We start from the raw sequence: 24,017 nt of genomic DNA on the forward strand, positions 1-24,017 counted from the left end.
GCATGTGAGCCGCTGTTCAAGAACTCTCCTTGTTTAAAAACAGAGTGAGTGACAGCTCCTTGCCCAGCTATTCAGTCTCTGGCTTACAGAACCAGATGCTTTTCTATCAACTCGTTAAGGATTAACAGTGGGGAGAAAGGGGTGGTAAAAGGATAACCTTGGGTTTGTTTATTATTTTGGACATTACTTTTCCAATAACTAGTGCACTGGTATCTGTCAGTGTCATGTGGAAATAATTTTCCCATTTTTAGTCCCCTCCTGCTGTCTGAAACTGTAAATCCTGTTTCCAGAGAGCAGAATTATTAGTGTAGCTATATGACAGATTTTGTTGTCATTTACTTGCTGAAGGATTTTATTATGAACAAAGCATCACTGTGAAAAACAACTTCCTTTATAATTTTGAATTACGCTTTTGCTGTAAGATGTTTTTCAAAGTTTCTACCATGTTCAACTTTGACAGGGGAAGAAAACAGTATGGGGTTTTTTTTCTAAAAAAGAAACATACCCTTGAGCACATTGTGTTGATTTGCCTAAGAAATTTTATCCACATTTTCCTTTTTCATAGCAGCTTATTTTATGGACTGATGTATATTTATACGGGGCATGATAATATAGCAAGTATCAAACCATTTGTGAAACTAGGTGTTTTGTGCTATAGCATGAAGTAGAAAGGGGAACTTCCCTCCCGTCTTTCAGCCACAAGCAAAACCCCAAAATCACAAAAGCAGTTCCTTAATCCAGTGCTCTGGGAAAATACCTGTTGCACTAGTGCAAGGTATTGGTTGTTGCACTGGCTCCCCCTGGATAATGGCTGTACAAACATCTGTAGGGCTTTATTAACCTGTTTAGCTATAGATGCACTGGAGTAGACTATGAATGACTAGAGATTATTTCATGCATAGGTTAAATAATAGTGTCAGTGTGTTTTTCAGCTTCTTACTTATCTGCAGCCATCCACCCCTCTGTTCCCATCTGTGCATTAATTTATCTCATCTCTGGTTTCCTCCTATAGGCACATCAAGAACTAACTAAATTGAAACCTAATGGCTTAATTCTGGGGTCATTTGTCCTGGTTCTTCATTCTCTTTATACAAGAAAAAGCGGTTGCTGTTGCTAGTTTAATTTTATTCACATCACCCTTTATAAGGCCGCGAACTACCTGACAACTATTTTCCCTCCTGTCCTTGTTATATTGCATCCTATTTTTGTGGTACTTGCAGAATTTCTTGTGTCTCCACAGTACCGATTACAGAAAAAGTAGTGCTGACAATTTTATCCAAGAGAGGCTGCTTACCTTATCCCCCTTTCCCCAGGCTGAGGTTCCATGACTGCAAGTGAATCTGGTGGTAAGGCAGTTGGGTTTCACTTTACTTCATAGCCTTCATAAGAAGAAACAACTGCATTAATATAAGCAAGGGAGAGGTGTGAAGAGAAGGAAAAAGAGGAGACGAAAGTCAAATGCACTCAGCGTGACACTCGGATTTGTCAGTTAGATTTGTCAGTGAGGAAACCCAAAGCACATCAGAAGAAGGAAAGAAATGGTGGCCGTGCAGAAGAAAGGGGGAGTAAAGGACCCTTAGGCAGAAAGGGGAGAGGATGGGAGGAAGAAGGAAGAGTAGAGGTGAGTGTGAGACCACTCTTCCCTTCTATGTGTGACCACAATGACCAGAGCTTCCAAAATACAGCTGGAGACAGGCAATTCAGAAAAAAATGTGTGCCTAACTGAAGAAAAGCCAGTCAGAAAGGATAATGGTTAGTGACCCAAACCCAAATCCACCTACAGCATCTATGTGAGCCAAGCAGGACAGAGTAATTTAGATGTATGGAGTGTAAGAGCAGACGTGTGTGTGCACTGAGAAAGTGGAGAGTACCGTACCTGTCATTAACCTTTCCAGCAACAGCCCAGATTGGATGACATAAGGTTGAGATGGAAACAGAGCCACAAGATGCTGAAATACATTTTAAGACTATTCCTAGGAACTACTTAGTAAATTCTAAAAAACAGCACCAGATGGCCAATTTCAAAGATCCTTAAAGGCCCATTTTCTTGCTGACATATGCATGATCATTCTCAGACAGCTTTATATCTAAAAAAATGTTTAACAAATGTTCCTCAGGCAAGATGCCCTTCCAGTCAGCCTTCTGCAGGAGTGCAGAGGTTGATTTTTAAGAAACGGAATGATTGTCTTGTGTATGAGGGATTGATATGGCCATTAAATGCTCTAGAGAACAGTGTCAACAAAAATTTCATCTACCCATGAAAATTCAGAAGTTTCTGTGCCAAACCAATCAATGGGTAATCTTGTTTCTCAAGGGCAAATGCAATTAGCATTCCAGATCTGGAAAAGCAGGCCTAAATCCACTAGGAATATCACAGCTAAGTTAGGAGAGGAAGATGTAAGGGAAAGACAGGTTGTTGTAATGGTGAACAAACATCCTGATTTGTCTTTAAATTATGCCAATTAATTACAAAATAGTATGAAAAATGTAATCCTCCATTAACAAGAGGCCATATGGGAGAAGTATTTGAGGATGTGTAACTGCAGAGTACACTTGCCGCATAAGAGTACAGGGTCTTTACTGTGTAAGCTTTGTGCTAAGTGATGGCAGTGAAGTAGCAGATCTGAACCTGGAAATGTGACAATACCACCCAAGCCCTAGCTGTTGGACTTAGGAAAGCCTGAAACTGCACCTTCACTGACACTTGCAGAATGTCACTGTGAAGAATGGCTCCCGTGATCAGCTGTTATGTCATGCTGTGCAGATTTTTTTGTTTGAACGCTTGCAACTTCATGTGAAACATGCAAATGAAACCCAGTGCTGTCTCTGAAAATAACAGTGCATAGCAATTAAGTGCAAGAGTCATGGTACATTCATGCTGCGTCATAAAATTAAGCCTTCAGTAAGTTTCAGAGCCTAAAACCACAGAAACAAAAAATACAGTGACTCACGAGGTCCATAGAGAAATACTTCTGAATTAATAGCAATATTCATGTGCTGCTTTCCCATCAGTATATCAACCACAAGTATCCAGCGGCAGCTCTTAGAGGGTATGACACAAGGCCTTCATTGTGGGGGATAACTGGTGATGGTGATGGTCTCATTCTGCCAGTGTGTCCTCCTGCTGCCACTTTGCTACAGGGTACAGCAAAACCTGTCGTTCATTTAGTGCATTGATCAGCCTGGCAACTCTGCTCTGGTGGCTCAGAATAAAGCTACTGGGACAATTTCAATGAAGGGTTCAGCAGTTCAGAGCTTAAACTGTTTCTGACACCTTAACACTGGATTCCCTCATTCAAGTCTTCGCTAACATGGAGCCACATGAGAGAACAAGCTACAGCTTGATCTGACAGATCTGAAGCCTGAACCATAACACTTGCTTTTTTGCATTTTTCTGTGTCTTTGTTGCTGATTATAATTCCCTGAGCAGCTTAACTGTCAGAAATAGCACCTCATTTGTGTTTATCTACTGACCATAACTTATTTAGCATTTTATTCCAGTTCTGCTGGTTAATAATTAACACACTATGCATTTGGCTGAAAATTAGCACCCTTTCAACTTAGTTACCATTTTAAGAAAAGTTGTTCATAATCCTACTCTGTTCATCATCCTCTGGAAATTACTTAAAATTTACTCTTAAGGTTTTGAGGTGTTTTGTAACTGGGAAGCAATTGTCAGGGAAGAAGTTTCACACAAATTTAGTCAGAGCTACTTGCAGTACTGAATCAGATCTTTTCCAGTAAGGTCATATGAGTCGCCATTCGCTCTTAGCATGTGAGATCATCAGCTCCCGATTTTACATATTTATTACTGGGTGGGCAAGAAGTGTCATTGCAATACATATTTGGCCTGCAAAGGCCCATATTCTTCTTCAGTTTCTTGGGAGTCCCAATAGAGTAGTTCACCTACAATCAGGGTAGTCTATATTCAGTGCCAGAACTGGAGAAAATATTAGTTGCCCAGACGAATTGGATGTACTTTTTAGTGCTTCACCATGGCTACAGGAATATATTATCAAACATTATTCTGTGTGGGAGGGAACAACATGACGGCATCTTTCTTGATCATTTCCAGGAAAAGTTATATCATAGTTTGTCAGGTGCTATTGCTATGAATTATTGCTGTCACAATCCAGATTCCTTTTACATTTTTATCCCTGGCTGAAAGGTGATAGTATTTCAAGTCTTGCTCTTGGTAAGACAAACCATCTCTCTTGTCACTGCCACTTGCGTAAGCAGGGAGAGGCATGTTGGAGTTTGTAATAAAGGTTTATGTGGCAGTGTATAACAAAGCTTACATTTGTACCTTATATTCTCTTTTTTTCCTTTCACCCCCTTTTTTTTTCTTCAGTCTGTAGCTCTCGAACTACTTGATACTGCTTTTCCAGTCTTCTATGCCAGATAAATGGCATTCCTTTGACACCTCCCAGTGTTGTAGTAAAGAATAACAGATTAAGGACATTCTGGGTTTAGCTCCTTGTTTTGCTTTTTCCTCTTTTTAATTTCCCTCTGAACACTCTTTTTCATTTTTATAGTTTTACTTGTGCTTTTATCAAAAGCCATTCTTCCATTTGAAAACCCCTTGCCATTTAACTCCTATATTTAATTAAGGCAGGGAAAAGACACAATCCTACTAGTTAGTTTTAAGAGTTGCAGACAAAGCTTCTCTGGGTTCTTTTATCCATGTGGTCCAGCCAGTGGTCTAGTTTGGTGAATCCAACTAGGGATACTTTGTCTGGCCAACAGCCTGTCCCTGGAGGAAGTAAAGTGAGCAGTAAATTCTTCCTGAGCAGCTGAAAATCCCTGTCTACCCACCAGCACCCCAGACAGATGGATGACTGCGGCTGCAGGAAAGGGTTTGAAGCACCAAAGCGCTGCTTTCTGTTGTAACGCCAGACCCTCTCAACCCAGAACTGCGGCTCGCACCTCATCTTTTGGCGCCAATCACTGAGTCTGGCAGCAGGAGGATTTCTCCTTTCCTCTCTGTGCATTCAGCATCACCCAAAGCCTCAGTGCTGAGCACAGGTCCTGCATCCTCCATTTCTTTCAGACAAGCTTCTCCTCAGTTGCTGCTGCCAAAAAGGCGGGAAGATGTTGGTGGAGGAAGATGGCTGCTGCTGCCAGGGTCAGCAGTGGGAGATTGAGACCAGCTCACTCTGGAGAAGGGTGTAGACAAGTTATGTGGTGGAGCTGGAAGCCCATGGGTAGCCACCCCCACTCCAGTTTCCCACTGTCAAGTGCCTCTCACAGGCAGTCAGCACAGCCTGCTTTTTTCTCTCACCCATTCAAACTTTGTTGTATGTGATGAGCACTACATGCATATGAAGCTTATCTCTGTAAAAATTCTCCTTTAGCATTTAGGTCTTCTTACCAGCAAAAATATCATATATGCATATAATCAGTTACCGATTACAGAAAGTTTTTCACTAGTGCTCATCAAAGTTGGAGGCAAGCTGTGGGAGACTTAAACACCCATGTTATTAGACCACTGCATCAATAGTTATATCGTTAAGAGACAAAGCTCTCACAAAGCAAAATGTAGGAAACCATCATTTATTGCTATCCGGATGATGAGGATGTTCCTCCAAAAGTCACTGAAGCCTGTTGCTCACACTTCTTCAACCTGAGAGACAGGCTGCAGTGTGGGGCAAAGTCTTTTTTAAGGTCAAACTCACTGTAAGAAACAGTAATAGTGAACAGGGATGAGAACTGCCTGGGAAGGCTCGCCTGCCACATTTTCTAGTCCATGAGCTGCAGTGGGCAGGCTGTTACCCCTGTGACAACTGCCCTGGGGGAAAGCGTGGCAGCAAAACACATGCTGTGAAGCAGGCTGGTTCCTCAGCGTATTACTGTAAAGGGTAAATCCATTTCTGAGCAGAGTCAGTGTATAGCATAGCCTGTGCTTCATTCATGGGTCACTCTAACCACTAATACAGCCAGGATAGTACCAAGGGGGTTGGTTTGTCCTCTGATCAGTGGAGATTTTCACCTCTGCTGTGTCAGAGAGAACTAAACCAAGAATTTAACTAAAATTGTACAGAAGTTTGTAGTTTCTGTCCTTCAATAGACTTAGTTGTGGATACTCTTTCACTTGATGCGCATTGTGGATGTAAGTTGTGTCCTCTTCTGTCTGTGAAGCTATGAAATTATTCCCTTCCCCAGTAGAAAAGGCGACACCATCACTGTGAAAAACACATGATTTACATGATCTATTTTTCTGGTTTTTATTAACTCAACATTGTTTCCTACAAATACGATTTGTCATTCACCAGAAAATTTGAAATGTAGACTTAAGTTACACATAGGTATAAAAAGCATAAAACAGCACACACGGTACCACTGTTTAGAACAGAAAACATTATGTTGTCCCACAGATAAGAGTGCTACTCAAGCTCAGCTCCATCACCTTCTGCCTCAGGGATTTAGTGTTCAAAGCTGCAGATGCTTCTGCTTCTTTTCCCTCAGCTTGCGAAGCCCTGCTGGCTTTCCCCTGGTGTTTCTCACCCATGTCTGGAGCATGGACCAGGGAACCACAAGGCAATCCCATCCTGCTCCACCAGAGGTTATAAAACCTTGGGTTCCTACTGGTTCTTCAGAAATGTTTTCCTCTTTTCTTAATATTTACGTACAATATATGAAGGGATACGATTTGCATCTTTGATTTAGACATATCTCTTGCCTCATACTTAAACAATAACTTGAAAAATATTTTACAAAGGAAAAGAACATTGTTCATCTGAATGTCATTCATTATTATATTGCTATATTTTATACCCTATTATTAATATATACAAAATTTCTTAATTGCCTTTTACAGATGCATGGAAGCATATAATATAACAGTTTTAAAGTATCCCATTTTTAGATTATTTTTTTTTCTTGGCTCATGTCAATCTCTTTAATAAACTATGGTTGCTTGGAGAATATAGGAAGTACTTGGAATGTTGTTTAAAGTTTAATAATAACTGGTAGCATTGTCCATTTGCGGCCTGAAGGCTTGGAGCACCTGTCAGGGCGATCTGGTAGAGATAGCAGCATCATAAGACTTAAACAATCATGGAGGGCTGTTAATGTGCAGTGTCGACGGGTGCCAGGTTCTGTTCTTTATTTGGGGCTTTTCTTTTCTTCGGCTGCGTTTTGTTGTTGTTTTCTCTCTGTTCTCGGTTTTGTCTCCGGGCTGCTCGCCCTTTGCTTTCCTGTCTTGTCTCCTTGCTTTCATCTTTGTTGGACTTTTTTCTTTTCTCCTCCCTATTTTTTTTCCCTGAAATAAAAATGATGGCATGTTAGAAGATTTGCTCAGGCTGATGCAATTTCTGACTCCCTCACTTTGTTGCAGCCTGTAAAACCAGCCCTGGATTAGCACCTCCTGTTAGAAGCTGGGCACTAGCACTAGTGTTTAGAAATGTCCAGCTCTTCATCGAACTACTAAATTGGGCCACTGGACTAGCACCTCCCATCAGTCTGACTGAGCAGAAAACTGAGAACTCCCTGAAGAATCCTGGTGCTTTAGAACTGGTATAAATATCTCACACAGTCATAGCCTGTCTCCCACAGCCAGGGGCACAGCTCCATGTGGTCCACCGAAACACAGCTGGTTTGGGGACATCTATGGCTGAAGCCAGGTAGCATTAACTATTGACTGGTCTAAATTTACCTTGGGCTGGGACCCCGAGCTTACGGTGGAAGGAAATTAGCCATCATGTTACTCCCCTTCAGTGCCAATGCTCAGCATCTACATCTTTTAAAAATCCCTCTCCCCTCCCCTAATATCCACCAAACCATCCTGGGGGGTTCTTAATATTGCAGCGTGAATCCCATGACAAAGTGTGAGCTCCAGCATGGGTACGTGACCCTCTTCAGACTAAAACGTAGTGTTTCAAGTCTCAAGTCAAGCTTTAGACCATCATTACAAAATTAGGTATTCAAGTACTTTATTGTTTTATATGCGTATAAAGGTGAGGCGTTGAGGATTTTGTTACTGCTACAGACCTCTCCAATAAAGCTTCCTGCCCCCTTAGAAACATTAAAACTTTGTGTACTGGCTGTGGGGAGATAATATTGCATAGTGCATTTCTGCTTGGGTGTAAGGAAGAAATTCTTAATGTTTCATCATTGCAAGTGTTCAAGGCCAGGCTGGGTGGGTTTTTGAGCAACCTGATCTAGTGAAAGATGTCCCTGCTCATGGCAGGGGGGCGTCAGACTAGATGAATTTAGAAGGAAATATTCTCCCAAAATTTGTTTCCCTTGTGAAGAATGTTAGAAAATCCTTGTGTGTTTGAACATGTAACATTTGATCTCTCCGTCTATCTATCTATCTATCTATCTATCTATCTATCTATCTATCTATCTATCTATCTATCTATCTATCTATCTATCTATCTATCTATCTATCTATCTATCTATCTATCTACCTACCTACCCATCCGTCCGTCCGTCTGTCTATCTATCTATCTACCTACCTACCCATCCGTCCGTCCGTCTATCTATCTATCTATCTATCTATCTATCTATCTATCTACCTACCTACCTACCTACCTACCTACCTACCGTCCGTCTGTCTATCTATCTATCTATCTATCTATCTATCTATCTATCTATCTATCTATCTATCTATCTATCTATCTATCTATCTATCTATCTATCTATCTATCTATCTATCTATCTACCTACCTACCTACCTACCTACCTACCTACCCGTCCGTCCGTCCGTCCGTCCGTCCGTCTGTCTGTCTGTCTGTCTGTCTGTCTGTCTATCTCCCTCCCTCCCTCCCTCCCTTCCCCTCTCCTTCAGCGCCTTTTCCCGTGGCTACACCGCATTTAACCCAAGGTCTCCCCGGGCCATGGCCGGTGCCAGTTTCGGCCGCGCGGGGGCGCCGCAGTGCCGCGCCAGGCCGGTGCGGACGCGGAGGCCGGCGGGGCAGCCCGGGGCGGGGGCGCGGGCGGGCGGGGCCGGCCCCTGGGAGCCGGGGGGAGCCAAGGGCTCCGCATGCGTAGAGGTTTCCTACTCCCTGCCTTGCAGTTATTTTTCCAGGAGTTAGCAACGGGTGTTTCCTGCCCAGTTCCCTTCCTCTGCGTTTTGTCTGCTGCTACGTCTTCGGTCTTTGCTCTGTATTGCAAACACGATGAACTGTTTCCAGTGTGCCGGGAAGAGGGTGTAGAAAAAGGCAGCGTGATGTGCCACAGCGTGCAAATATCGCTATTGCCGGGCAGGTTACTCTCTTACGGTGATGCACTAACGCTACTAATGTATATGTCTTCTCATGGATTCAGTAAAACCTTTCAATAGCAAAAAAAAAAAACAAACCCAAAAAACCAACAACAAAACAAAACCCCAAAAAACCCAAAACCCAAGGAAAAAGAGGATAAGTCTTTTTACATAGGAGATAGTAAAACGTTTTCCAAGAGATTATTTTGCTCATGAAGATGTCGATTCATGAGATTCTAATAATTCTGTGAAGTAATTATTTGTCACTAAGAAAGCTTTTATTCCAGAACCAAAACTTTGTACAGCCAACTGTACTGGAAGAATTAGTCTGTAGGCACCGTCCAGTGAATTTTCTTGCAGATAGGGGATACTTTACTACTTCTAATTATAGCAACTTTGTATATTGAAGAAAATCTAACGACATGCTATAATTTTGAGAAGTGCAGTAGTTGAAATTAAACTTAGATGTGAAATTAATTCAGACAGTAATGTAATTACATGTCAAATCAGCTTAAAGATGCTGAGTTCTTGTTAATCTAATTTATAGCCCCTGGTTGAAGAAATCCCTGTGTCTGTATTTATGCAATCCATGTCTGAATACATCTTTAAGTATGCAAGTATTTCAGAGAAATCTTTGCATTATCACATCAGATGTGGTGTTTCTACTAGACCAGGTGTTTTATGGAGTAAAGGGAGGAAGGGTTGGTCACAACTTGGGAGAACTTGGTACTTAAAAACACCATGTAGGAGAGAGTTACTGAAAAAAATCACAGTTGACATGGATTAACTCCTGCATGGTCCAGATTTGATCTACTTTAGGCATTGTCACTTAGTCCCACCCTTATACTCAGCTGTAATTACTACAGGGAACTCAGAGCAGCGTATTTGTTCACTTCTCCTTCCGTGGGCACTGAAACCCCAAACCACTACAGGAAGGCATAAAATCTGATTGTGCAATCTTCTTCGCTTTGATGGGGGCAGTTTCACGAGGTAGGTCTCAAGGAAATCCCAGAGGGATGAGACTGGTGTCAGGCATTTGGGATTATTATATTTATTTTGGAGAGGTCACTCCCATGATTTGCCCTCAGAGAGCAGAAAGGGCAAGAGGAGTCACTGAGTGGCGCCTGTTGGGGTTGCAAGCACCGACGTAATAGGCTTCTATCTGAAAGGGTCCTGACGCTTCTATTGTGCATGTCACCACGGACCGCAAAATCCTCCCCACTACACTGTAATAAGCTGAATAGCTATAATAAAAGACCACAAGCCACAGCTGTAATGTGCCACAGTGTTCTTTCACACCCCTCACAGCCTCAGCTGACCTCTCAGCACTTTCCCAGCCACTGGAGCAATGTCAGCACTGGTGCACTGGTGTCATTGCCCCAATACCTCCATACCCCATGAGGTATGGGGACAAAACTTGGGGGCTGACTGCCACCACCCTACATCACCCTTCTTCCCACCTATCCACAACCTTCTCAGAGACTTTTTAGTTCTCTGAGACTGTCCATCACCCTTTCCTCATGATGTGACCTGGACAACAATAGCATGACATGTGCTGAGCAAAAATACCAGTAGAAGGAGGATGCCCCAGGCTCTAAATCCACTTACTACAGCTCCATCTACAATACAGTTGTGTCATATCACGCAAATGAGTAGATCACTCTCATTTTCAAGAAGAGTGACACTTTTTTTTCTGGAACACGGGCTGTAGCACGTACTCACACTACTTGCCAAGATAACAACCCCCTAAACCCGCAACTGCCCAGTGATGCAAAGGGCATTCTCCTTTCATTCACAAGCCACAAGCAGCTGATTCATCTGGTACGTCTTTGAAATTTAAACAGCATAATTTTCTTAGCAGCAATTATTATTTTCTTAGTTGTAGTGGCCCTATTTCATAATCACTAGATTTCCAGGTGACCAAAGTGGTGAGGGCCAACAACTTCAGAATTACCTACGTGCTACACAGCTCAGTGTATCTCCTGGCCTCACTTACTCTTGAAGATGCACCAATGGAAGTAAATATGGTTAAAAATTTTAAAGGAGCTAAGGTCCAAAGGCATCCAAGGAGCAATTAATTTGGTATAATGTAGGTTCAAGTTCTCCTGCTGTTGAGATGCGTGAGGACAGCCTACCTGGCTTCCACATACCGGTCCAGACAGATTCAGGTCTTAAGGCATGTGTCATATCCACAGTCCTATGTGGTGATCATAGACAATCCAAGATATCTCAAATTATATCGACACTTTTAGCTGAGCAACTGCATGACTGAGTAACTACCCTATACTTATGTGCTCTGTCTTCTCTTGGGAATGTAGACTTCTCTTCTCTACATGTAGACTCTAGGTGATGTTGGAGCTTGAGATCCACAGAAATCTTTCTCTGAGATTTAGGATCCTTGAGCTTCATTTTCCTCTGAAAATAGGATCTAGGCTACTAGATTGCATTCATTTGAAGAATGTTTTTATTTATGATGTGTGTGGTAGCCTGTCCATGCAAGGAGAGGACGATGCTGAGGTGGGTATATTAGGTGGAATGAGAATGTTGTGCCTAAATACAGGAATAAATCTGATCTGTGCAACAGCCTTTTGCATAAAGCAGGCAAAGAGGAAAGAGAGGAGGCTGAGCAGATCAGCTGTGCCAGGACAGGAGATACAGGCTTTGCTGCTGTAGCAGATAAAGAGTAAGTTGTATCCCATTAGGTGTATGGGAAGTAAGAAGGGATGATTTCTTGTGTGGGCTGCTTGGAAAAAGATACTGCTACACTCATGATCTCCTAAGCAAGGCTTATGGAAATACTTAACTGTATTGTGATGATCTCTTTGCAATAGAAATTAGTTGGGTCTGCCTTTCCTGTGCCATAGAAAAGACACTGCCAGTGCCTGAAAATACCAGAATATCCTCCAGTCAAAGCAGCAGACCGAGGAGGATGGTTTCGATAATGAGTTCTGTTTGCTGTTTGTGGAGACATTTACTGCTGTCTTTTCAAGTCAGAGCTTGTGGGGATTTTTTTCCTTTGCACTTGTCTGTTGGGACTAAGGGAATTTGTTAGCAGCCTTGATTTAATCAGGACTAATGTGCTAACAACAATTTTATAATTACATAACAGGTTTCATCTTATAAGAACCCGCAGCTTATAAACTCCAAACACAGCTTCCAAAGACAGGAAAGTAATGGCTGTTTAGCAGAGCAGAAAACCACTCTACAGTGCTTAGGGTGAGAAGTGACATACACCACGCCAGCATCTAGGAAAGTGGTGTTTCCTCACCGAGCTTGCTTTGAGATTTTTAACAGTGGCTTCTGAATAGGTTTTGATTTTTACAGCTCTCCTAAAAGTGGCAAAAGGTAGATCAGTGTCCAAATCCACCTTACACACCTCTTTTAAGACTAACGGAATCAGATGCCAATACAAAGATTGGCAATAGTAGTGATTGGTACCAATAAGCCTTACCCTGTTGTTAGAACATCAGAATATTGGCAGAAATCTATAATAGCTTGTTTTCCTTTTAGGCACCAATAATCCAAGACTTCCCATTAGCCCAGATTGAGGTAATAAATACAGTCCTTTTTTGAGACTTGGTTCAGCTGGTGCAGGCTTTTGAGCAAACCAGAAATAAAAATGTGATGCTGCATTATGTCAGAGCTGCATGTTTAGTCTGCCTCTCTAGAAATAATCAAGAAAAGTTATACATGATAAGAGACAGATGCTGGTGCCTCAGCAGACATTTGAACTCTTTCTAGTAAAATAGTAAAAAAGAGAAAACACCCAAAGAATCTTGTTGCTTTAGTTCTCAAATTTGTACTTGGAGTGCTCTGGAGAGATAAACCAGAAAAGATGTTTTCCTTGGCTTTATTTAAACTGATTGTATTAATGTAACCTGATAATTCAGAAGATACTTATACGATCCCAATGTTGGGATGCATCCGTAAGAATGCCTTTTCCCCTAAGCATCCACGGCTTGGAGCTGGGTTAATCTGATGATTGAGTACAGATCCTGGAGGGTATTTGCAAGTGCCAACTCTAACACTTTGGCCAGGCCAGCAGTTCCTACCCCGGTATTAGGTGCCAGGGCCAGGGAACCCAGGCATCTTCCACTGTTTCATTTGCTGGTGTAGCTGAAGCTATACACTCCCCCTGGAGCCCCTCCTTACATCTTCTTAAGTTTCCTGATGTGCCAGGAAGGTAAAGGAAGGCAAGGAATCATCAACAGGATGCACCTCTGGCCCTGCTCTGCATGGTTCACTTGTCCCCTTCGCTCTAAGCGCAGTTTGTTTACATTCCCACCTGGGGTGCCACCTGTGCTGACAGGTAGATGGGAGCCCCTGCACGTCCCACAGCTAACCCAGGCCAGCCCGACAGATGGATCAGCAGTAGCTAACACGAAGGGGAATGGCAGCCCCTGACGGATCCACTCAGCAAAACCATCAGCCCAAAGCCAGGATGCTACTACTCAAATTCACTGAAGGCCCAATTCTGCCCTCTGTTGTACTTGCCTAAACATGTGGAGGTCACCAAGGTTAGTCTCTGGTATAAATGGAGAATTTACTTCAAGGATACTTCTCAAAACAAGGTATTGAAAAATTATCGTTTGTTTCTGTTTCGTGTCTCCAATGAGTGTGCTCTTTCAGCTGGCCAAAGCATTGATTCTCCTCTCTCTAGGTAGTGCTAATATTTCCAAATACATTTTCATGCTGATTAAAATGACAGGTCAGGTTTCTAAATTTCATACAGATCAGAGACTGAAAAGGTCTCCTTTCAAAAATGTGACATGACATTTCACTTTGGCCATCTCCATGTTTCTGAAGACTTTTTCTCACCTACCAAGAGGACACCTGGCAGTTCACCAGGCAGGGAGCAGCTTGTGGAGAATGGGACTAGGATCACCAAGACTCTTAGGCTGCTTCTGAAAAAGGCTGAGGAAGGTTTTATGACAAAGTGATTCACAGCTTAGCTCTAGGAAGCTCGGGGAGGTTGGGTGGCCCAGATCAAGATACTGTCAAGGGGAGTTCAGGTTTTCAGGCTCTCAGGTCCTTGTCAGCCTGCCAGGTAGCTTGCCAAAGGCCAACCCAATGGACAATCTGGCAGGATACTAGGCAGAAACCTAACACAAAGGCAAAGTAGTCTCAAAACCTGCCTACTTTCCACTGGTGCTTCACTGAAATCAACAAGTTTCTGGGAAATGTGATGACTTTGATAATCTGGTATTTTCCATTCCTTTGCAAAATTCTACCCCATAAAATATATATTAAAAAAAAAAAAAAAAAGGATTTCTAAGTTGGGGTCATGGAGGACATGCATGAAAAAAAGCTTGAACGCAAATATTTTAACATTACCAGTAAGTCTTTAGTTTAGAATGAATCACAGATAGAAATTGTCCATGTAAATTTTATCCAGGCTGTCTTGTCTTTCTTTTTTTTCCCCCAAGAATGTGATAAGTTTATTCTTTTTAAATCCCTCTGGGAATGAACTGTGCATTTAGAGCTGTTTGTAGTAACACAGGCTTTGCACACTGAAATGAGCAGCCAGCTTTATGAGTAGCTTGAACTGGAATGTGAAGAATGAGTATGCCATGTGACAGTGCATCACTGGTGTCCACTTCACTTAGTATACTTTATAAAGTGACCACCATGCCATTTAGATGGGATATGAAAGAGGTCACGTGGCCTGAAGGTTAGAGGAGATGCAGCCCCACTCAGATAAGAAAGCAGGCTTTCGTGACAGAGGGCACCACCAAATGCTAAGGAAAGTCTGTATCCCCTCAGCCACTCCACCAGGAGATCTGCCCTGCATCCTGTCTAGCACAGTTCCTACCAATAACATACAATGGAAGTTCAGCAGAACTTGCTGTAGGCATGTTTTATTTTCCTGCTTCTTGCTTGGCTGGTGTCTTAAGAGTGCCACAGCAAGTGCTGTTAAATTGGTAACAGTCCCAGGCTTTGCACTTCCTGGTGTGCCTGCGGGGTGTGCGCAGCCCATACGGCAGGGCTGGTGAAAGGAACCAAGTTGTAGGGATGAAAAAAGGTTCTAAGGAACCCAAAGCAAAAGTTCAGTGAGTGACATCTGCTGTATTATGATGTACTGCAAGACATCAGGATCTTCTCCAGCCTCCGAAAACTGAGGACTGTGGGGACCAGCAGTCTCTCTTTCCAACTGCCTTCTGCCTCCGGTTGAAGCAGCCCATTCTACACTAGTCAACTAGTATGTTTATGCTTCTCTTTAAAACCGTAGCTAATCACCTTTCTGCCTGCTCCAAGAACATTTACATTAGTCAAATGGAGAAACTTCTCACAATTTCTACAGATCTGAGTGCCACCTGCTTTTGCTAGCCAACTCCTTAGATACTCTTATAACATCTGAGGCCAACCCTGTAGCCACTAAAACCAATAATATTTTGCAAGGGTCTGGTATGTCGTGCTTAGAAACATTTTACAGACTGTCATGCAGAAGTGTAGAAATTTCAGGGGCATGAAAACAGCAAAGCTGGTGCACACATACTACAGTAAGATACTAAAAGCAGTGGGATGCTTTGTCCAAAGATTCCAGAGCAAATAGACCCTTATTCCAATCTCAACCAGAAACTATAAGAAGTTACTTAAAATTATTCATGAACTTTTGAAAATGTTACCCAAGATGTCTCTATGTCCAAGAAGTGCTCTGAAAGAGTGAGTTGCTTTCAGTTAGAAAACAGAGGTTCCATCAACCTTAAGCCTGTAGCATTCAGAAGGATTCACAGAGACTCCTCCACCTCCATATTGCATCTTTCACTGTGTCACATTTAAAGTTAAGAGATTTATCCATTGTAGCTATAGACCACTAGGTTAAAAAAAAATAAAAATCCAGCAACATAAAATGTACTGTGCCTGGGAATGTGATCCTCCATCTCAGTGACAAACCTTTTTTTCCTTTATAATACAGTCTTTTTGTATGACTTCCTCAGGTTCCACAACTGTAAAATGGTGATAAGAGTTCCCTACGTTTGGTAAGTGCTTTGGGATCTATGGATAAATCCATTGCTGCTTCAAATCAAAGTCACAGAAGTGGACAGAGTCCTCCTTACTTCAATGATTTTTTTTGGAGAACCAAACATGATTCTTCAATCAAATAGAGAGCTCAGGATCCTTCTTTACAGAGTATCGTTTTCTCGCTCATGCTTAAAGGTAGCAGGGGCTGGATCACCCACAGGCATGCCCTCCCACCACCCACATCCGTACAAGAAATAAAGTCAGTTCCTCTGGATTTAAATAAATTCTTCTGGTTTAGCAATGCACATTTCTCCTTAAGTAATAAACATCTGTCGTCTGCTATTCATTAATATTAATTATAAATGGTCACTAACTCATGGGATCCAAGTCCACCAGCTGAGATTTTTCCAACCTTGACCTTGTTAGGGTTTGTATAAAAAGTGTTCGGAAGGATCCTTCAAAGCTCAAAGCCAACAATATGTGTAATTTGCAGAGTACAGTGTTTAGATCATGCACTTAGAACAAGGGCAGTCAGGAGGGGTGATGGGGAGCAGGGGAGGGAGGGAAGGAGGGAACACCGAGCCTGAAACAGCGTTCCTTTAAATGCTTAAGAGTTTTAGGCCTTTCTGCAGGCTAATGACAGGGAGAAACAATGTCCATGATGAAACTGTCCCATTCATTAAACATTACTGTAAATGAAAGGTTGCATGAATTAAAGGTTGTTCATCTCAAGTTTCAGGAATGTAGCTGTGTTTCATGTCTGAAGCCTGTTTTCCTTTTAAATGGAGTTCTTCAGATGACAAATGAGAGAATTTCAGAAAGCAAATGCATGCTAAAGAACAAAGCAGAGACATAACTGTAGCTGTAAATCTTTATCCTGGGGCTACTGTTTGCCATATTGGAGAGGACTGGATTAGAATTGAGAAATTTCCTTACTGGGTCATTTTGCTTGTAAACCAAACAACAACAGAAAAATCCCCACAGTTAATTGTTACATTCTAACCTTTATATCACCTGTACATATTTTACTCATGTGTTTTGCTACCATTTGGGATTTCAAGGAACTAAAAATAGAAAATTTACGAAATGCTTCTTCTCAATTTTGCATGGTCACCACATCTTTAAATGATAAGGGTTGTTTTTCTCCCCTTTAATTTCTTGCCACTGCAAAACTGCTTCAACAAAAATTACTGAAAAATTACTGAAATTAATTTCAGAATTACTGAAAAATAGTATTTGTTTGCATCAGTCCTGAAAATGAGCTCTTTGTTTTCAGGCCTACGCATACAGGAATATGCCTCTCACGGACCACATCTTCATCTGCTCTTAAAATATACATAGCTTCATTGGCAGAGGGGTACTAGCTTCTCTCTCTGATGAATCAGTGTAACAAGTTCACTTAAATTTTCTGTAAGAAAATCAAGCCTTATACTCCTTCTATCACAATGATTCAAAGCTGATGAATGCAAAGAGGAGCGTGAACCAATATCTCAGCAATGCAAATGACTAAACCGGACGGAATGAAAGGAAAGTTGTTTTCAGTTCTTTGACTCAGGCCCAAATAAAAGTCTGAGCTTAGTAAAGACAGCAGGAGGCCTTATATTGATGTAAATGGACAGAGATACTTGGATTTGTGCTCTGTGAATGTGCAGTATGCTGTCTCTCTGGAAGTCTTACAGAAGGCAACAGGCAAGAAAGAATTTTGTGGAAAATCTTTAGCAATTTTAGAAAGTGTTATGTAGTCCCTTACTGGGCTGTGAAGCTGAAGTACTATACTTAGACTGTCTCTGATGGATGTTTGTCTAACCTCCTTAAAAATCTTCCATGATGGAGATTCCCACAACCTCTTTCCTGATCTTTACAATCTCTGATAATAACATTGGACATTCTCATCTCATTGGGAATGCTCTGAAGCTCCTTTGGACCTTTATAAAGGAAAGCTATGGCAGTGAGTGTTTTCTTTTTCAAAGTTAGAGAGCTGGGAGGTGGCAGCCGAAGCGGCCTAAGGCTGCATCAGGTGTCAGAGCTGGCAGGAAGAGTGAGCTGAGAAGAGATGATGAGACTGGAGATGCAGAGACCTGGGTGGGGAAAAGCAAACAGAGCTGCCTGGGTGGGGAAGAACAGGCAAATATGCAGAAAGATGAGGAGAAACAGCAGCCAAAAAGTGCTCCTTTGTTTTCACCTTGTTACAAAGGAATGCTGAAATCCCTTCTTTACAGCTAGATCCGAAGTACTCTGAAGTCAATGGGATTTTAGTGGGTCTTGGATCAGGCTCTTAAAAAGAAGGGCAGCTGAAACACAGTCATGAATGGGTGCCATTGCTGTCCACGGCTGGCAGTGTTGTAACAGCATTGCTATACATGGAAGTGTTCCACAGACTGGGATTTAGCTGATTAAACAGCGCTGCATGTGTCACCATTAGACTTGAAACAACCACTGCCAGATTTACTCTGTAGCTCACATACCCCAAATGTTTTGCATTCTTGGGCTAAATTAGATAGACGTGTTAGCAAACTTCTCTCTTGCATTTGTTCTTCTTTTGAGGACACAGAGGCCAAACTAGTGAGAGGTTTAGATGTCCAGGTGGCAAAGGCTGGGTCAGCCCTGCTGTCAGCAGTCACTTCACTTTTACTTTATGGTAATATTGCCCAAAGGTGAGAAAACAGCTCAATGTGGTCTTCTGGAGAGTCACGAGAAAGAAGCTATGGATACATTTTCCTGTGGCACGCAGCCTGGAAGGGGCTCATTTCCTCTTCTGGCTGTGACTAACATGTCTGTCCCTCAGAAAGAGCTCCTTCAGGCACTAGGGGTTAGGGCAAGGGCTTTGGAAGCATTAGCTGTGAGAAGTGATAGGAAGACCGTGTGGAGAGAAAGATGGGTACGTGAAGATTGCAGGCAGAGCAAGGAAGTGATGTGGTGTCAGAGGGAACAATGCTCTGCTCTTTCACACGCGGTCTCTGCCCTGGGCTGGGAAGGGAGAACAGCCACAGTTCCCTGTTTGCCTCTCCCTGAAACTCAACAACACGAAGTTACCAAAAGTGAAGGTGCCATGGATGAGTAAAGTGCAGCTGTACCAGGGAAGAAGGCCAGACACCAGGCAGACCCCCGCGTGTTTGCACAGCACAACTGATAGTTTGTTTCAGGACTCTCTTTGACCTGCAAGAGCCACCCCTCATCCCCAGTCCTATCTGCTATGCAGGGAATAGCCCCAGCTAGTCTGGCTGCAAGCCAGAAGGTGGCCCATGGCCTTGTGGCCAAGGAGTGGATCTTTGCCTGCTTTCCTTTAGTAGTATAGACATAGCTGTGGATTTCACTTTCTAAAGCTGGAGCTGCTCCTCCCTATCCCAAATACTTTTATTCAAGAGGGAAGATTTTAGGCAGGTGCTGGAAATTTGGTGCTGAATGAATGCCTGGTGGGCACTTTGAAAGGGGAAGGAAGAGGAGTTCATGAGGGGTTTGTATTCCCTCCTGTTTTTCCAACAGAACTCAGGCATCTAAAAGATAGTCAGCCAGCCAATTCTGGAGCACAAGGAGAGACCAGAAGGGAAGAGCATAAAGAGAAAAAGAACTAATTTTTATCCCTTATTTGGTTTAGTGATCTGAGGAGAACAGCTCTCACATCGTTCGCATTTCAATAGAAGATTGCAATCAGCTTTTTTCTGATTCACTTCACTTAAGGGAACAATGGACCACCCATTTCTTTCTCATCTTTGACATCATTCCTGTTAATTTAAGGTTGATGTTTACCAACAGCATGTCCAGCACATCATTTATAGCAAGCTCCAGGGAACCTCAGGGCAGCTGAGCAACCTCCCCTCTGCTACCAGGCCCCCCAGGACAAGGAGGAGACAGAAGGTGGGAAGAGAAGATCTGGCAGTAGGAGAGAACATCTCCTGAGGAGCACAGAGACGGTGTCAACCCAGCACCTTGTGAGGCTAAAACTGATTTTGACACCTGAGGGCCTGGCAGGCTCAGCCTGACTGTTCATCGAGATGCATGGTATTCAGAGAATACAACCTTGTCACGTTACACATATACACACTGCGTGCAAATGTGTGTAATACCAGCACACCGTGTGTATGTGTTACTTGCTTGCATGGCTGATACTCGTCTGTCAGAACTGGGAGGTATGGTAAGAATTTAATGTTCACACTAACACAAACAAAATAAACATACTTGTAGCAAACCACAATATTACTATTAATTAGTTCAGATTTTAAGGTCTTAGATTGCAGGGAGGAACCTAATAAGACTTTCAAAACTTCCCGTGGTTAAATTTTGAAAATGCTATGATTAAAATTTAAAAATGGCTTTTCCCAACCTTTTCAGCCCTTGAACTGTAGAGCCAGTGCATTCCTCTACTATTAGCTATTTGGGATTCACAAATTGCTCCGATTCATATTCACCCTAATTTTTCCCACTTAATCCTTCCCACCCAGGTCTCTTTTCTGGACTGTGCCCATGTCTGCCAGCCTGTGGCGGTGGGCAGCCCCGTGCTGTCCGTGCCCGGCCTGGCTCAGGGTATCCCCAGGACGCCATTTCACTTCATGTTGCAGCTGGAGATTCCCAGTCTCAACAGCCCCACTCTTGGAGGCTGGAAATGTGTTAAAGTTAAAGAGTCAAAACCCCTGCAAGGAAAGGAAATGAGAGGTCCTCTTGGCAGCAACAAACAGAAAATAAACAGCCAAACTCTTCACAAGACAGATTCCTCAATTATAGTAACTCAAGCTTACAAAGGCCAGAGTTACGACCCATTGGCGTATGCAGTATATAAACACAGGGATGCAGTAATTAGCTTTGTGTTCATTTTGAGGCTTCAGAAGTCCTGTGACCTGCCATGGAGTAAGGTCGTTAACCATAACCACACTGGTGACCTTCACACAGGACACCCCGTGTCTCACAGTTATACGAGCGAACTGTGCACTGTGATGTCTCCGCAGCTCACATGCTCCAGCCCTCTTGTTTTAAATGCCACTGAGCTATACACATAGAGGAGAGGATGTGACTTGGGATGAGATGTGCGTAGAGTATCTTACTTTCCCACATAGTAACACTTAGGACTAAATGTGATTAAGTAAAAAGACTCAGTATCAAAAATATCCAGAATTTCCCCCATTTATTTTTTTTTTTAATCAGAAGATATTGTTTCAAAACAGTAAACTGAGGAACTACTGGACTGGTCTGGGCCTCCATTGCTCTGGGAAGAGACTTTTGTCTTTGATGTGGGGACTGTATAGGGACATACTATTCAAAGCTTGTTCTGTAAAGGGCAGTTCACCTTTGAATAAGCAGGTGTACAACCATTACTAGATGTTTATCAAGAAACACAACACTGCTTTAACACTGATTTTGCCAACACTAAATGTAATTAGTATTGGGAATGAGTATTTTTCAACTCTGCTTTTTGTGTTACTGTGGCTGACCTATGGATCCCCTGAAACACCCTTGTCTTGCTTACAGAGTCAGCCTGGGTGAACCTTGGTTTAGATTTTGCTGTGTTGCGAAGTCATTACTGTGCAGATGGAGAAAATGTGCCCTTTAATTTAAAAGTTAGCAGGTAAAAGTCCAGATCATTCATACTAGGCTGTCCTTAACAGTCGTTGGAAAAAAACAGGCACTTTAGGAAGGAAATTAATTTGCCCTTCTTAGAATCCATCTTACAGTGTCATGGATCCCCCTTCCCCAGGTGCAGTATTAATCCCACCATTAAAATGACCCTTGCTTTGACAAAAACAACTAATTTTTAGCTGTCCAGCTTAAGTGCAGTGAATCCCATCATGCTCTTGCAAAGCCTATGGAGGCTTGCCATTCCTTGTCTGAATACTTGGATAGCAAAACCCTCTCAGAAAATCATGTCCATGTCAAATTCATATCATCCAGTGCGACAACAGAGCCCCACAAAATGCACAAGCAACTCTTCCAGATGCCTGGAGGTCCAGAATTTTTGTGGAAAGATGGGTATTATCCCATGAATAAGCACATTGATGTGGCATATATTTATGCAAGTCTAAAGTGGCTACATAGGAGCTTCTATGGGTTGTGAAGATCATGAAACACTGATTTTGTGTGCCATGATTCAAAGCCTATACAAAAATGTGGTGAAGAAACTCCCACTGATTTCAAATGGCTTCCTTCAGTATTGTACTTCCATGTACATTTTAAAATGTAATGCAACTTACACATCTTTTATTTTAGTAGGGGCTTTCTCTTCCTCTGTTTTGCCTGGGACATTTTAACTGACTGTTAATGAAATTGTGCACCTCAACCAGAGACCAACTGCAGAAACTTTTCTTTGTGAAAAATACTAAAGGGGCAACTTCACTTTAGATTCCAGAGCCCTCTGTTCTCCATTGTTACATGGATCCATATGGCATCAGAGTGTGTACATTAGGGTGGGTAATTTAATGAGTTTAAGTGAGTGAGTGAAATTAGTTTGTTGCCTAATGGTTTAAGTTTGTTAGTATTAAGTTACATTGTTTTTAGCTAAAGACAATTCTTGATGAATGGCTTGGGATTTTTAGCTGAGTGGTAGTTTTGGAAATCTGATGCATGCCTGATAGAATTCCTTCCTTACACCATAGACAACTGACAATATTTTCAGACATGATCTGATTAATACGCTTGAAGCATTATGTGGACATGTAGCAATAAAGGGTAGAGGAATTAGCTCAAAGGAACAACAGAGAGTACCTGAGACTCAGTTCTCTAAGCTATTCAAATCAAATCCGGATTTTTATATTCACACATATGCAGTGCAGGATAGAAGCATCTATTTTACTTTATTTCCAAAAAATATATCCATTCACTGATTAGAACTGCTCAACACCAAATCCTGTTCCCTTGGTTCCTTTCTGTTCACCAGTTTGCATCTAGAACTCATCTCAAAAATACTGCTTTCTCTCTTGTTCTTGCTGTACACTACAAAAAATACCACAGCATAATGTCTGTATTCTCCTTACAGCACAATTAACTGACAAGCTACCTTGCCTCCAGAGGGTTGTAATCTTGTGAATTTTGACAAAAATTGCCCCTCTTCCTTTCATAACACTATCCTGCTTTTAGACTCTACAAGGTGGCAATTCCTAACTCCACCGTGAAAAAGAAATACACTGTTCTACATTCATCCCACTATGTCTTCATGTCTAATGCTTGAATTTTTGCCAGTCAGGAACAGGAACTTTCTTTGGCCGGTGTTTGCATTTAACATTGATTCTCTTCATTGAACATCCAAATGCCATCCACATTCAAATGAATCAATGTATGAACAAGCAACAATTGAAATGTATTGTTTATTCGTTTACAACAATACAAGTGTGTAACCAATGTAGCCTATCTATTGCCTTGCATAATACCCAGCTTTCTAAGTTGTCTTCCTTGTTCATAACCACACAGTCTTTTGGTGAGTGGTTTTAATCTCTTCAAAGTGATCAGAACATGTTCTCTGAAAGCACTTAAAACTGTCTGCTGTCCGTGGGGTTTAGTTGGGACTCAACAGAAAGTCATATGGTGAATGTTCTCTTCCTGGCAGAATTACTCATGCATGAAAACATGCAATTCCTTCCCCACAAATACTTTTGTATGCAATTCTGATATTTGTCTGTTGGCTAGTAAAGGTCAGTCTCACACATTTGCAGACGGCCGTCCAAAGGGACTTGTGTTTGGCCAGAGCACATTTGAGGCAAAGAAATAATATTGATGGATGATTTGCAGTGTTTCAAGAGCTCTGTAAGTTATGCTTTTCCAGTACATCTATTGGCCATTAATGGACATGGCTACAGGAAACATGTGACTCTTGAGGTATGTCTAGCAGTGAAAGGAAGGAACCAAAAAGATGTTAAGTGTGGGAAGG

At 42.1% G+C, this 24,017-nt stretch overlaps 1 protein-coding gene across 1 annotated transcript in view; it reads right to left on the reverse strand.

Annotated features, from left to right (window-relative positions):
* Nucleotides 1–6,208: 6,208 nt before the first annotated feature.
* The window catches only part of RSPO3 (R-spondin 3), a 61,113-nt gene continuing 43,304 nt past the window's right edge, over nt 6,209–24,017 (reverse strand). The window contains exon 6 of the mRNA XM_055714709.1: nt 6,209–7,261. Coding sequence (XP_055570684.1) covers nt 7,068–7,261 — 194 coding nt within the window. The 3' untranslated portion in view covers nt 6,209–7,067. The remainder of the gene's footprint in view (nt 7,262–24,017) is intronic.

Source organism: Falco cherrug, chromosome 6 (genome assembly GCF_023634085.1).
Source record: "Falco cherrug isolate bFalChe1 chromosome 6, bFalChe1.pri, whole genome shotgun sequence".
In the NCBI taxonomy this organism is placed as follows: Eukaryota; Metazoa; Chordata; class Aves; order Falconiformes; family Falconidae; genus Falco; species Falco cherrug.